Genomic DNA, 13,686 nt, shown 5'->3' with positions numbered 1-13,686 from the left:
GAGTTTTGGCGGTTTCTGACTGTTCGGCAACATTTCTCTCTCTCTTGTTCTAACGCGCGTGGCAGTAAAGCAGTATGTTATCACTAATACAGGTTTACACTGTCGGCAGTGCTGCAGCAATAAGCGGTAGATACAATGAATGAAGCGGGACTGCAAGTACTGTAGTCGAAGATCAAACCTGGGGGATGAGTCAATGCCTTATTGTATATACTATGGTAGTTTATATCTACTATGCTAGTATTTACATCTTGCTCCTTTATGATAATAGTAGTAACTGCATCTGCCCGTGCTTGTGCCATCACCGCTAACCTATATACACAAGCTCACAACTCGATACCCACCAATCTCTCGTCCACCAACTCCCCAACTCCCAATACGATATGATGCAAACACCACACCAGCCCCCAAGAATAGAACAACCCATATCGACTCCATCACGACTCCATCCGCGCACATCGTATCCACTCCCATCGACTCTAATGCAATGCAGCGCGCAACAAGCATGGATCGATCCGACGTCATTCACGCGTTCCCGCTTTTGACACGCGTAAAAACCAAGGCTTAGGCTCCATCCAGCACCTCCAATCGGGCGTCCCCACCCAGACGATCTCGATATCGACAAGCCTTTGCGTCATCGCTTGTTCCGGCGCCCCCCCAGCCAGCTAAAGCTACCTACCAACCTTGGTTCCATCACCGACACACAACACAGTCAAAAAGAAGAAAAAGCAAACAAGATAGATACCGTCCACAGAACTTGGCCCCTGTGCAACCAACCCCAGCTCTTCTCCCCTCCCTGAAGCATCCCGTAGAACAAAAAAGTGGTGTCATTGCCGTCATAAGCTGTTCCAGTCCCAGTCCCCAGCCCCAGGCCAACGAGGGAGAATCCCGCAAAGCTGTAAATCCTTTCCCACTCTTTTTAAGCTTGTCTTGCGACTCCCGAACGAGCTGGTTTTCGGGGTCGACGTCAGAGGCTCACAAGGAGGCGGTGCTTTCTTAAAAAGGCCTCTCTGATCCCCCCCTTCGCCCTCAGCTCAATTGACTTGCTCTCCCCTATTGTTCTCCATTCGTATATTCAGTGAAAACAGTAGAAGAAGAATAGGATTGGCTCGTCAAATCCTACTGCAATTTCCTTCCCAGCGCTGTCCTCAATCAACCAACTATCCAGCCAACGCCATCATCTAGTTCAACTCCAACAATGGCATCTGCCCTCGAAACCCTCAACCAGCTCGCCTCGTCCGCCGCAAAGGCCGTCTGGGGCGACAGCAACGACGCCGAAACCCACAAAGAGCCCATCTCAGGCGCCACCGGCGACGTCTCCAAGGGCGAGCCATACGACGCCGGCAACCTGGGTATTTTATATTTTACTCGCCCTTTAGCACACTTCATATCTCCCCAGCAATATAGTAGCTAATCGAAACTTGCACAGATCCCCAGGCCCAGAGCAAGGTTGAATCCAGACTCAGCGGCGAAGAAGCAGCAGAAGCTGAGCCCTCAGAGCTCGCCGACGACGAACACTATACTCTCTCATCCTCCAAAAAGGACAAGGACAACTTGTCCGCCGCTGCCACCACCACCACCACCAACGACGGCCTGCATGAGCCCAGAGGCACCCCGACAACCGGCGTCAACCCCGAGGAGGGCAAACCTCTCGACGAACTCACCGGCAAAGGCCCCCGACCAATCGAAATAGTGGCAAAGGAAAACGGCGGTAATGCTGCTGCTGCCACCGAAGATTCTTCGACCTCAGGCTCTGCTGCACCAGAGGAAAAGAAGCCCGAGACAGCAGATGCCCAGCAAAACACCACCACCACCGCCACCACCAATGATAGCAGTAGCAAGAAAGAGGCCACAGACGAAGAATACGTCAAATCATCGGGCCTTGCAGCCGATGGAGGCGATTTCGACGCTGCCAAACCCGGCGCCGGTCTAGAAGCTGATCGTAAGTTCCTCTCTCTCTCTTTCTGTCATTCAACACCAGGCCGAATTTTTTTTTTTTTTTTTTTCCACTGACCATTTATTTATTTACTCATTTAGGCCTAATGGAGCAAAAGGGCATCAAGACAGATGATGTCGACAACACCGAGCACAAGGACCAAAACAGCAGCAGCAACAGCAGCACCGGCCGCAAGAGCTCCGACTCGAGCCGCAGGGATAAGCCCAAGCTGAAGGAGCGAATCAAGAACAAGTTGCACATGCATGGAAGCAACTAAAAAAAGTCTTTTCTTCTTCTTCTTCTAGTCTGGATATTTCTTCTTTTCTTTTCCCGGTTTTGTTTCTCAAGTGTGTATTTATGGAGTAGTCGTGTTAATACCATCTTTTTGCCTTAATGTAAACATATGAAATGTTGTCCAACTGCGTTGCGTTATACATGCTTCATCTGAAAACTGTCCCCGAGACCAAAAGATAGCAATCAAGCTACTCACGATAAGTCTTTAAGCAATTCATATATACACAATGCAAAAGCCTCGTAGATTCAGGACCCTAGACTAAATATAATAATGCCCAGCATTAGGGGGAAAAGAAGAAGAAAAAAAGAAAGCCCATGATAAATACCCGCGCACAATGTACGGTATGATAATCTAAGTTTTTCCCCCCTTTTTCTTTGCCGTTTGACATATACCCTCAAGAGATTCCTCTCTCTCTCTCCTTCTTTCTTCCATCCAACTGTAAAATCACAATGCCTTTAGCCCCAAAAAATCCTCCAAAGGCCTTTCTCATATAATGAATGGTAGATAGCCAGTTTCCCTTTTTTTGTTTGTGTGTATATGATATATGAATGATGTGATATATGATATGACCAAAAAATCTTATCAAAAGAAAAAAAAAAAAAAAAAAAAAAAAGAAGAAAAAGAAAAGAAGAAAAATCCTGAAACCAAAGCCATGCCAAAGCCAAACAAACCCATCAGAGGCGCCAAACAAAAGCATACCAACAGAGCGTTTGCGAATCATAACACAAGTCATCATAGGTTAGCAACCTTGACACAAAACAAATGGACAAAGTATGAATCCATATCACCGTTCGCGGCGCCAGATGTTCCAGTTGTACCGGGCCAATATCTGGCCCTGTGGTATGTTGGATGTCAATCAAAATCAGAAATGAAGGCGCCTTCTTGCTATCCGTGCTGCATTATCCTAGGCCGGCATACCGTTTTTTTTTTTTTTTTTTTTTGCGGTTGTTGCTATTGTTTTGCTTTTTCCCCTTCCGATTATTCCTCCTCTTTTAGCTTCACTAATCCCTGCGGGGAAAAAAAAAAGCTGTTATGATTTTGCCAGACCGTTTTGGTATGGCATAACCTCTCTTGGGGCCCAGCTCTTCCCCACTCTAGACCCTTTGGTATCATGCTTTTTTTTTCTTTGCGTTAATATTTTTGCATCCAAAAATACATCCAGTTTCGCTGCTTCATTATACAATGCATCAGGCATATTTATATAGTTTGGCCCATTGTTGTTGATATGATAAAAGTGTCGTCACAAAGTCGGGGCTCGTGTGCTCAGGAGTGAGCATCTCACAAGAAGCCAGATTCAGCAAGCACTCTGCATCGCGCATTTCGTTAGCCAAAAACGGTCTCAAAACCAAAGAGCAAACCAAGATATAGTTTTCTTTCATCCTTGGTTGGTTACATACCTCACAATCTTTTCATCTTCACGCTCGCGCGGTTCGATCTGAAGACTCTTGTCGTACATCTCGTGTACATCTCCAGCAGCCTGCATATTGCTTACAATGTAGTCGTGTAACTCGGGCACTGGCTGCAGAGAGTACCCAACGTTCTGGTACTGCTGAATATCACGAATGACTTCAGCCGTCTTTGCCCTCTTGGCAAAGTTGATGAGATTCGTTTTCTTAATCACCGAGGGGATACCATCCTCGATAAAGGTGAGATCGGTCAAATAAACACCTACGTCTTCGCGTTAGACTTGTCTCTCACCGACAGGCACGAATTCAAGCCGTCTATATAAGCTTACCGAAGAAGGGGATACAAGGCGGGTTGGCGACGTGGAGAGCCTCGCGATATTCGCCGAAATTCTTAGTACTAGCCATAAGTCGACGCATCGTTTCGAGAATGCCAAGAGTTCGCTGGGGAACTTGATCCCAAGTTCGCTTCAAACGAGCAATCGGTGCTGTGCCCAGCGCAGAAATGATGGATGTAAGCGTGGAAAAGTTGTTCAGGCCTCGGCATTTCTATTAGATAGACATTAGCATTTGGAAAAAAATTCTTTGGATAAGAAAGGGGGTTTCATTGACATACGTCGGCAACAGAAACAAAGTGTTTAATGACCACGACTCGCTTCTTGACATCCTGCTGATTCAAAATCATCTCTGCAACCCAGTTGGTCATCTGGTTAGAGTGAAGAATGAGGGCCTTGACATTTGGAGCCGCGTCGGGCTCACCGTCGCCAAGTTTCTTCTGCCACGTCTTATTCAAGCACTCCGTCGCCTTGATCTTACCATACAGTCGAGATTCGATAATCGTCAACTGGCGGGCAAACTCTGTCACGTCGATATCCAAGAATTTGAGCTTCTTCATGTTCTTGGGGATAATGGGCGTGGGCGTGCTCTGGTTCAGAGTCTGGACCATGCGTCGAGCACCAGCCTCTTTGCCTCCGAGCCTCTGCTCCAGAATGGCCATCAGCGGCGCCGAGCCTGGGGTCTCGGTTGACTTGACCGTGTCTCTGGCAAACGTATACACGTCGCGGATCAGCTGCTTGGATTCATCGTTAAATTCCTCCATCCAGAAACTGTCAAACCAATTCTTGAGGATATTGACCACACGGAATCTGATGAGCTTCTGTTTGCGGTCCCGCCACATCTCATAGTCTTGCTGCGAGAGACCCTCTGGAGGTTGAATACTGAACCGCTGCACTAGCATCTCGAAGAGCTCACGCGCAGAAGTGAAGGATCGATAAGTCAAGAGGAAGGTGTTGTTAAAACTGGAATCAAGCTTATCGTGGCGTGTGAGCTGCTCGACGAGGGCCAAAAGAGATCCTCCCTTGACGGTGGGCGTGGTTGCCTTGGCATCCCAAGACAAGTCGTTTTCGTAGTCGAGGTGTAAGAATTCGGGCAAGTCTTCATCTGGCTGCAGCTGTGGCGACGGGTCTTCTCCAAAGATCTTTTTGACCTTTGAATAATCGCCCTTTCTAGAAAACCCAGCAGGGGCGTCACCCTCGCTATACGACTGAGCAGAGATCAACGGTGGTCGAACGGGTGCTGTTCTCGAATCTGAACGTTGGTGTGGCCTGTCGTATGGCATTGTCTCTCCCCGCTGAAGTTGGCCTCTCGGCATCGGGCGAGAATTCTTCGCCAGCTGTTGTTGCATATTGATCAGAACCTGCTCCGACAGCAGCTGCAACGAGAATCCAGTATGCGACGAGTTTGTTTCGAGCGCTCGAGCGCATGTGCGAACGTAGTCAAGCCGGCTTTCCAGTGGCTCTCCTCGCACCTCTGACCATTCGTCCGCCAAAGGTCCAGCAACGGCTTGGCAGCTAAGAACGAGATCGGCGATGTTGTCGTACAGGGACTGCTTGTTGATGCTGAAGTCCTCCAACTGCGGCGTCTGGAAGGTATTGCCTAGCGACGACAGATCGACAGACTCAATCATGGCAATCCACGGCTTGAATGTCTCGACAACCTTTGCACCGGCGAAGCAGATATTGTTGGCGAGAATCTCGTGTCGATGCGGGTTAATAATCTTGTCTGGCGCCACAAGGTTCTTTTCCAACTCGCGAATACTAGACACGAGAATTCGCTTGTGCTCGTCCAATTTCTCGAGCATGTTACCATCAAGAACGGCGGTAGGCTCCATCATGCCCTCTTCATCATCAAGGAAATTAGGGGACATCAAGTCGTGCTGGTCAAGTCCGTTGCTCTGCCAGCTTCCACCAGAGGTACTGCCAATGACGAAACCAGGGAAGAGTCGGGGGATGTCCTCTCCCCTCTGCTGCCTTGCAACTTCGACATAGCTGAAGACGCCGAGCAGCACGCCGTCGGCTTCCTGGAGACACTTTTGGACCGATTCCGCGTTAGGCCAGTCGGCAGCTGCAATATGAGAGGAAATGACCAATTTGGAAAATTTGGACATCATGTCGCGGAAATGGGGATAGAGCGCCTTGTTAGTGGAGATGATGGAGGGTTGACCGGAGTGGTTGTCTGTGGTCCCAGAGCCGGCGGCAAGGAGTAGCCTGAGATGGTCGGAGATATCTTCGGCCTTAGCGACATATTCGGAGCGGGCGTTGTTGGTGATTGCTTCGCGGTATCGGTCGATAGCGCGCTTCATGTTGGTGACGAGCAGACTCCAGGTCAGGGGCGGTGTCGATCCATCGTCAAAGAAAGACTTGGGTACGCTGGTGGTTGCCGGTACGTTGTATGTGGTGCTGGTAAAAGATGTCGCAGAGGCCATGTTTGGAGCATGGGCGCCATTGGCGTATCCAAGGGCATATGCGTCGCTTCTCTTCCGTCGACCGGGAGAAGTACCGTTCATGGAGTCCATGGATGTCGACGGGGATAGAACGGCGCTAAAGGAACCACGATTGCGAGGCTTGAAAGACACAAGGGGGATAAACAGTTAGTTACTATACGCGGAGGAAAGTCATGCGTGTGTGTATACAGCATGCAGTAGATATCTTACCATGGATCCCCGAGACGCGAGCATCAACGACTCGCCTTCCGCCTCTGAAGCTGAAGTTGCCGAATCGTCATCCTCATCTTGGGTTAGTCCGCGAGCCATCATCTCTGGCGGTGGTCGCGTTCTCTCCGGCATGGCCACATTCATGCGGTCCCGGGGGCCCGTCTCGGCCGCTGAAAGGGGAGACTCGAGCGGTAATTCCATGCTGCGCTCGCCAGTCATCATGTTGTAGTAGAATAGCCGGCCATCTGGCGTGGCTTGCGGGATCCAGAAGTCGGCGCGAGACTTGTCGGCCATGTCAGTGCCCTCGAGCGGCAAGCTGCCGAAGCCTTCGCCCTCGGAGTCTTCGTCCTGGTCGGCGCCGTCATCGTAAATGTCGTGTTCCTCCGCCTCTTCTTCAATGTGGTGGTGGATAACCTGTTGGCCGTTCTGGCCAACGTCGGGGAACTCGTCGGGGCTGGTGATGGCCTGGCAGTAGTTGCTGGGGAACCAGCCGCGCACCCCGTTGATGACGCCGTCCCACCAGCCGCTCTCGAGCTGGGTGATGACCTGGATGACATCGCCCTCGTGGAAGCTGAGACTGGTCCTGTCGTCGGCCTCGTAGTCGTAGAGGGCACGCACGTACATGCTGCCGGGCGGCGCATTTCCCACGACGCCGTCCATGGTATCCTTTTTGATCTCCTTGCGGCGCACGCGCGTGGGGGGAGGGGGGGGGGGGAAAGGAGAGAGGAGAGAGAGAGAGAGAGCTGAAATGGAGAAAGAGGGGGTTAGGGAGAAGATTTCGAGATGGCCCCGTCTGACGCGAACCGCCGGGATGGTGCACCAGGGCGTATCGGTCGAGACAGCGGCAGGGCTGGAATCGCGGCGAGGATCTGAGCCAGCAGAGCGGTTGAGATGGTATCACGACAACGAGAAGGCGACAAAATCACCGCAGGACATGGTCCGCGAGTCAGCCTCGTTCCAAGCCGATGGCGGCGCAGGCTGGGCCGAGACCAATGGGCATGCCACCAAGGGACGAATGGCTGGATCTGATCTGAGGCAGAGGCGAGGGAAAGGATGGAGGAGCGGAGGAGGAGCGACAGAATCGGACGGCGGAAAGGAGAGGCCCGAGATCCAGAGCGCGAGCAGGGCTCGAGTATCGTCAAGAGTGTTTCGTGTGGCGGCGATTGGGGCCTCGCTGTCGTTTCTGCAGCGCTGGAGCTTCTTGCAGAAAGGGCACACGCCGTTGCGAGCTGCTAAGCCCTTCTGGGCGCTGGGGCGGCGTTAGGCGAGACACAGCACCGCTGCAGCGTGCTAGCGCGCCCACTTCTCCAGTGATTGAGACCTGAGCCAGCGTGCTACGGGTGCTTTTAAGCTGCTGCGGCTTTAGCAATCAAATGGCTTTGTCCTAGTCCCCCACGCGATAGCAGACCAAGTGCTACTATTGAGGGAAGGAAATTGAACACAGACGGCGGGCCTGGGTCAGGTGTCTGATTTATTGCTTGTGGCAGATCAGCATGTACATAACATGTAGGTAGTGCATGCATATATACATACATACATACATACATACATACATACATACAAGCTGCTGCTGCAACGCGTGTTGTCGATCTTTTTCTTTGATCAGACAATCAGGCATCTAAATAGGGAGGAGGGTATTAAAAAAAAAAAAAAAAAAAAAAAAAAAAGAGCAAAAACGCTCGAGGGGGCTTGTTAGCCATGCACAGACAGGCTCGAAATGTGACGAGAAGCCCCGTTTTGCGACTGCTGAGTCGCAGCTCTGGCCTAGCGCCATGCATGCAGCCACGGATATGTACAGTGCTCGCTACGCCGCCCACACAATCCGCGGATGGATGGCCAGCTGCGAACCGAAGACCTGCACCCTGCACAATGGAGCCCTTGATAACACCTCCTGAGCCCTTTGGAGGCACCTCTTTGGCTCTGGCAAACTCACCCATGCGCATGCGAGCGCGCCAGCACTTGCACGTTACTGGAGCTGCGGCGAGAAAATTGCATCAATCGAGCTAGGTCCAGCCATGGGTGGCAGAGACAGCTGTGGATGATTGGCGACTGTTGACGCCGGGGAATCGGTCCCTAGCAGTGCTGTAGCAAACGGGCGCCCCCCAGCAGCGATTTCTCGAATGTGAATGGAACTGCTGGGGAAGCGAGACAGGCCTATCAAATAGCGTACCTTGGGTCGTAAATAGCTGGGTGGGTGGATAGAGTAGAGAGCGTGCTAGGATGGAGAGCAAAGAGCTTGCAGAAAGAAAAGCATCCATTACAAAGCCATATCGGTTCCATAATTGCTTGCTAGGACGGAGCAGCATGGGAGGATGGATGAAAGCCTGATTGCTTTTTTGGTCGTGTTTCAGCTGCCGGCGTTTGTCATCAAGCAAGCTCCAAAAAGGAGAAAGGATACGCTCGGATATAGGCATGCTTTTACCAAGCCCGTCTAACCCATTTCCTACCTTAGTATGCAGCAACCCACCAATCTCTGCCAGATGCTACCTGGATATAGAAAAGTGCAGTCGTCTCGTCTCTCCATGTTTGCAGAGTGATATGTGATACACATGAGTGTATCTATGCATATCTAAATGTATAAAGGGGGAAAGCCTGGATCTACAATACCCATTCCATCTACGTAAGTACTACTAGGTAATATGTATGTAGCAGTGTTTGGTCGGCATTATTACCCGCTGCCAAGCTCCAGAGAACCCTAGCTCGTCGATTCCATCACCGTGTACGGAGTACTTCTTCCTCACCTGCGAATCTTTATCAAATCTCAGCTACCTACTAGATAAGGTATCCATCCCACTTGAATCACAAACAGGTAATATCACTTATTATTAGCCGTCTAATCTCGGAATGACAGCAAGTATGACTAAAGCATGGCACCCAGCACGCGAGTAATAGGTACCTGGTAATAAGAATTGCTGCTGCATGCTACTGCACTCCATCAGCCCGCCGCTCAAGAATGAAAAGAGAAACTTGAAAGTGCACCTTGGAGGATTTCCTAGCTGCGCCTTTGTTTGCCGTGCTGAAAACTCAGGCCGTTTTCACCACCAACTAAGCCAATCCACAATGGGCCCTCCGCAGCCAAACACATTGAAGCTATTGATTGAGTGAGGTACGTGCATACTACAGTATATAGCATCTTCATCATACCGCCTCTTTGGCCATGTTCAGAGACCGCCTTCTCCAGCATAAACGAAAAAACTCAGACGCTAAGGCCTAAAAAAGAGCCACCGGCCAACGCATCGACAGCTCGGTAAGTCAGTCATACGAGAACAAGAAGGCCTCGGAGGAGTCCGCCGAGAGGGACTTGAATCGCAGCTCTCTTTTGCAAATTTTCTCTCTCCGGGATGGGGCCGTTTGTTCCAGATAAAATGGCCTTCGATTACCAGGTATTAAACCCTCCCGCCGCTAGTAGACAATAGTACATCACAAACAGCTGGCTACGGCAGCAAAGGCGCGTGGAAGGCTGCGTGAAGGCGTTCCAGAAGGAAACTAATCCTTCCAAACGAGCTTCTGGCACCGAGTAGGCACTGTAAGAAGTGGAGGCCATCCCAAAAGGCACATGTGCCGGCTTGACGTTTGAGGCTTGAGGCATGTCCAAGTACCATCATCTTTTGCTGCTGGAGCTACCTACTTTGTGATATCCCACTTGGCAACTTTCGAGGTTTGCTACTAATCGAATCCAATGCTTTACGTGTACCTGAATAGTGGCGTCGGGCAATCCCACACGCCCAAGCTAGAAAATACTACGGCACGCAACTCGTAATGTCCATCCATGGTCATGGCAACCGCGCCGGCTTGGCTGGTGAAGCATTTTTTTGCGGATTTTCTAGAAAGTGGATTTCGCTCAATATACTGCAGGTACCTGGTTGTATGTACCTATTCCAGGGGCAAGCCAGAAAGGAGGGCATCCTCGCCCTTCAGACGCAAACTCCGTGCGCCCACGTGGGGCTGGCATCCGCGCAACCCAGCTTTTATCAGCTTAGCAGCCCCTTAGGTCCCGGAAGCATCCCCCGGACCCGCTGGCGAGCCAGGCTCTACAGGTACTAGTCCAGGCCATTCAAGTACCGCTGCTGGATGAGACGGAGCGCTGTACAGTACGAGGCAATGGGGTTTTGCGTGTATTTGGCCGGCGCATTTCGGAGTGTCGGCACTGTACGAATATCCGCGGCAGGGCAAACTCTCAGTGCATGTAATTTCGCCATGGGTATGCGCCCTAGCGCTGGCCGTACTTGCATGTACCCAACTCGGTGCCGTTGGCCGCAGACACGAAAACGGTACAAGGGTCGACTCCAAAACGGTGGCTGGGAAGGAGAGACGAGACGGCAGAGCACTTTTGTGCAAGCTTGTGCACGATTCGTTGGTTGGTGTGGCATCTCGGAAAGGTACTTTGCTCCAAGAGAGGCAGCGGAGGGGCGTGTCGATGCGTCCATGTTCATTCCCCCTGGTCCGCACCTCGCGCGTCCACACTCGTACTGTGTCGCCAGAGAACGCGTTGGCAGCGTGTACGCGGGCGACGGAGATGCTATTCGACAGGTACAAATGCTGCTGACTTAATAGAGAGGATCCTATTCCCTTCCTTTCCTTTACACAAATAGGCCATCAGTAGCTCTCCATTTAGTACGTATTGCTGCACGCTCTTTGGCATATACGCCGCGTATTGGGAGTTGCTGTATTCAAGGCTAGAATCTATCTTGGATGGAAAAAATAGCCTTCTATATAGGTATCTACTACCTACTTACTTTATATCTACATTCATCACCGGGGCTACAAAGAACGAATCTTGCCCGGCTCCAAAAAGCTTGACCAATATACCTACTGTACATGAGCATGTCCCCTCGTCCGTGTTTTACTGTATCGTACTGTGCCCATTTGCTCAATATGAGTAGGTACTGCAGCACAAACAAAAGATGCGCCCCGAAAAACGGAGCACATATGCAAATATGGGGTAGATGCTCCGTGGACTCATGCCCGGAGATCCCCTCAAAGTCTCATCGTAGACCTTGCCCGGTTGTCCGTGGAGCAACGTCACAATCTACCGAGGCAGCGGTTCCCCGTTGCTGTTTTTAGGGTGGCGTTGCTCACATGTCATGCCAAATGGGAACAAGTCGAAACTGACTAATACGTCTGAAGATGCCATAAGCCAACAGCGCAACCGGCCGCTCTGCCACAGCAGCGGTACTGGCAATTTCATCTGGTCTGGGCGAGGAAAAACAAAGAAATAGCAAGCTTCCATCTTATCTTTTCAGAAGGGAACAAACCAGTGCGTCGTGGATCTGTCTTTGTCAGCTACTCCGTATCTACCATCTCCAAGGTAGCACTGCTACTACGACTTATATGCACCCCACGCTCCATCACAGACCTAACTAGAGCTGCTGTGGGAAGCGGCGCGGGAGATGCAGCCATGAGCGGGAGCAAAGACGACAGATCAACAATGCTAGCAGCAGCCAATACTCCGAACTCTGAATGTAGGTGGCATGTACGATAATATCACACTCGACAGCCCACAGCATCAGCCTCGTGCTTGGAAATGCTGCACACGAGGCCGTCGAGGAGCAGGTCTCATGGCCAGGAATGCGCCCAATGGACCGGTGCATGTTAGGTTTGGGCATCTGGAATGATTTCTCGCTGTGGCTACAAGACAGCCCAAGAACGGCAATGGAGTGGCGGTCTACCTGCACCTCACCACGTACCGGGGCTGGGGCTAGCACGCATTGGATTCCCCCATCACCGCCAGTTCTGCCTGGCTGATCCCATCGTAGGGGCCCCTTGAATGGAAACGTGTATAATGCCAGCAGCTAAACGGCGACGAACAACAGAACATGCGCGCACCCGCATGTTCCCCTGTCCGGTTTCTTAGCTGATTATCCAGTACGTGTACGGAATAAGCGCCCCCCCGTCTCCTTTATGCAAGAGTGCGCATCCATCTGCCTTGGCCACCGCAATGGAGTTTGTCGTGGCATGTACGTGGACATTCGGACGCGCAGGCATGCATCTCCAATGACGAGAAAAGTACCTCTTGGGGCAGTAGACACCGACGGTTTGATAGTAACTGTTAGGCAGGATTGCATATCATGCTCTCACCAGCAGCAGGTGTGCTGTACTCGGTGGCAGCAACCTCGCACTTGAGCCCCAGGTATCTATCGGGTAGCCATGGCGGCAAGCCCCTGTAATGCGTGACGCCAGCACTTCGTACAGATACCTACCTGCATGGAAAAGTTGAGGCTTTACAGGGCATGCTGTATGTATGTACCCGCGTGCGTGAGCTGGGTGCTTCTAGAAGGCGATTCGTGAGATTTGATCTTTGTTTGCTTTGACCGCGAGTCAGCAGTAAAGCAGTCTGATAGAGAGCAGGAAGAGAGTACAGCATCACCTGTATCTAGAGCCAGATACGCGGTATACCTACTTGTAGTAGGTATTGGAATGAAAAGACGCGAGCAGTGGTTGTAACTGCTGCCAGAGTGTGTTCAATAGGCGGTGTGCAGCCGCTAATACGGCGCAATATATCGAAATAACCAAGATGGAAGTTAGCTATGCTCAGACGCGGCCAAGCACTACTGCTCTGTAACCTGGCAGTCCGTATTCAGCTCCTAAGTTCGGACATGGCGTCCGTGGTGGGTTGGTGTGGATCTCCAAACAAGGCAGGGCGACTGGCCCCTCGTGTTAGTATAATGAGCAACCAGCTCCAGCCCCAATCCTCTGGAAGCGGGATCACGGAGACCAGGTGCTCATTGCAACGAGAGTAGTGGCGCTTCCATCTCCTGTGGTTTTCGCCGCGGATGGGTCATGACGTGCGCCGGATCTTGATAACTCTCCAGATGTGCTAGGAGTAGTATCGTGAACAGCAGCACGGAGTGGCACTTATAAAAGAATCAAGTCTGAGGGCAGGGGCTAAGTAAGCAACATACCTACTTGGACAGTAGGTACCATGTCGTCTTAGCAAAGACGCTGGAAGAAGTGGGCACCTCACAAAGTGCAAGCTTAGCAGACGCTCCCAAGCCATATTTGGCATTCTTCGAGACCTGGCTCGTCGTCCCGGCGGCAGTGACCGATCCCTAGAATGCCCGAT

The 13,686-nt window shown here is 51.4% G+C and overlaps 5 protein-coding genes across 5 annotated transcripts; 2 read left to right on the top strand and 3 right to left on the bottom strand.

The window, feature by feature from the left end:
* Positions 1 to 777: 777 nt before the first annotated feature.
* Positions 778 to 2,446, top strand: TrAFT101_011272 (uncharacterized protein). The gene is made up of 3 exons (XM_024909095.2): positions 778 to 1,349; positions 1,427 to 1,939; positions 2,035 to 2,446. Exons 1-3 carry the CDS (start codon positions 1,196 to 1,198, stop codon positions 2,208 to 2,210), a joined length of 843 nt encoding a protein of 280 aa, XP_024755073.1. The 5' UTR covers positions 778 to 1,195; the 3' UTR covers positions 2,211 to 2,446.
* Positions 2,447 to 2,622: 176 nt separating this feature from the next.
* Positions 2,623 to 2,964, bottom strand: TrAFT101_011271 (uncharacterized protein; the record flags this gene model as incomplete). Its single annotated transcript, XM_066129197.1, has 1 exon — positions 2,623 to 2,964. The coding sequence occupies one exon, from the start codon at positions 2,962 to 2,964 to the stop codon at positions 2,623 to 2,625; it is 342 nt and encodes a 113-aa protein (XP_065985328.1).
* Positions 2,965 to 3,506: 542 nt separating this feature from the next.
* Positions 3,507 to 7,283, bottom strand: TrAFT101_011270 (uncharacterized protein; the record flags this gene model as incomplete). Its single annotated transcript, XM_024902174.2, has 5 exons — positions 3,507 to 3,534; positions 3,626 to 3,896; positions 3,964 to 4,180; positions 4,248 to 6,533; positions 6,624 to 7,283. The coding sequence occupies 5 exons, from the start codon at positions 7,281 to 7,283 to the stop codon at positions 3,507 to 3,509; spliced, it is 3,462 nt and encodes a 1,153-aa protein (XP_024755072.1).
* Positions 7,284 to 7,343: 60 nt separating this feature from the next.
* TrAFT101_011269 (uncharacterized protein) lies at positions 7,344 to 7,887 on the top strand (the record flags this gene model as incomplete). Its single annotated transcript, XM_024904653.2, has 1 exon — positions 7,344 to 7,887. The coding sequence occupies exon 1, from the start codon at positions 7,372 to 7,374 to the stop codon at positions 7,885 to 7,887; it is 516 nt and encodes a 171-aa protein (XP_024755071.2). The 5' UTR covers positions 7,344 to 7,371.
* Positions 7,888 to 8,233: 346 nt separating this feature from the next.
* Positions 8,234 to 8,566, bottom strand: TrAFT101_011268 (uncharacterized protein; the record flags this gene model as incomplete). The annotated part of the gene is made up of 2 exons (XM_066129196.1): positions 8,234 to 8,241; positions 8,332 to 8,566. The coding sequence occupies 2 exons, from the start codon at positions 8,564 to 8,566 to the stop codon at positions 8,234 to 8,236; spliced, it is 243 nt and encodes an 80-aa protein (XP_065985327.1).
* Between the last annotated feature and the right edge of the window lie 5,120 nt (positions 8,567 to 13,686).

This window comes from Trichoderma asperellum, chromosome 7 (genome assembly GCF_020647865.1).
Source record: "Trichoderma asperellum chromosome 7, complete sequence".
Taxonomy (NCBI): domain Eukaryota; kingdom Fungi; phylum Ascomycota; class Sordariomycetes; order Hypocreales; family Hypocreaceae; genus Trichoderma; species Trichoderma asperellum.
The sequence above is the reverse complement of the archived record's forward strand: the minus strand, read 5'-3'. Positions and strand labels throughout refer to the sequence as shown.

What these genes read in the sequence shown, in the direction of transcription:
- TrAFT101_011272 (XM_024909095.2), top strand. Translation starts at nt 1,196, where the DNA reads ATGGCATCTGCCCTCGAAACCCTCAACCAGCTCGCCTCGTCCGCCGCA. An exon ending in ATACGACGCCGGCAACCTGG is followed by an intron (nt 1,350 to 1,426) that starts GTATTTTATATT and finishes AAACTTGCACAG; the next exon opens with ATCCCCAGGCCCAGAGCAAG. An exon ending in CGCCGGTCTAGAAGCTGATC is followed by an intron (nt 1,940 to 2,034) that starts GTAAGTTCCTCT and finishes TTACTCATTTAG; the next exon opens with GCCTAATGGAGCAAAAGGGC.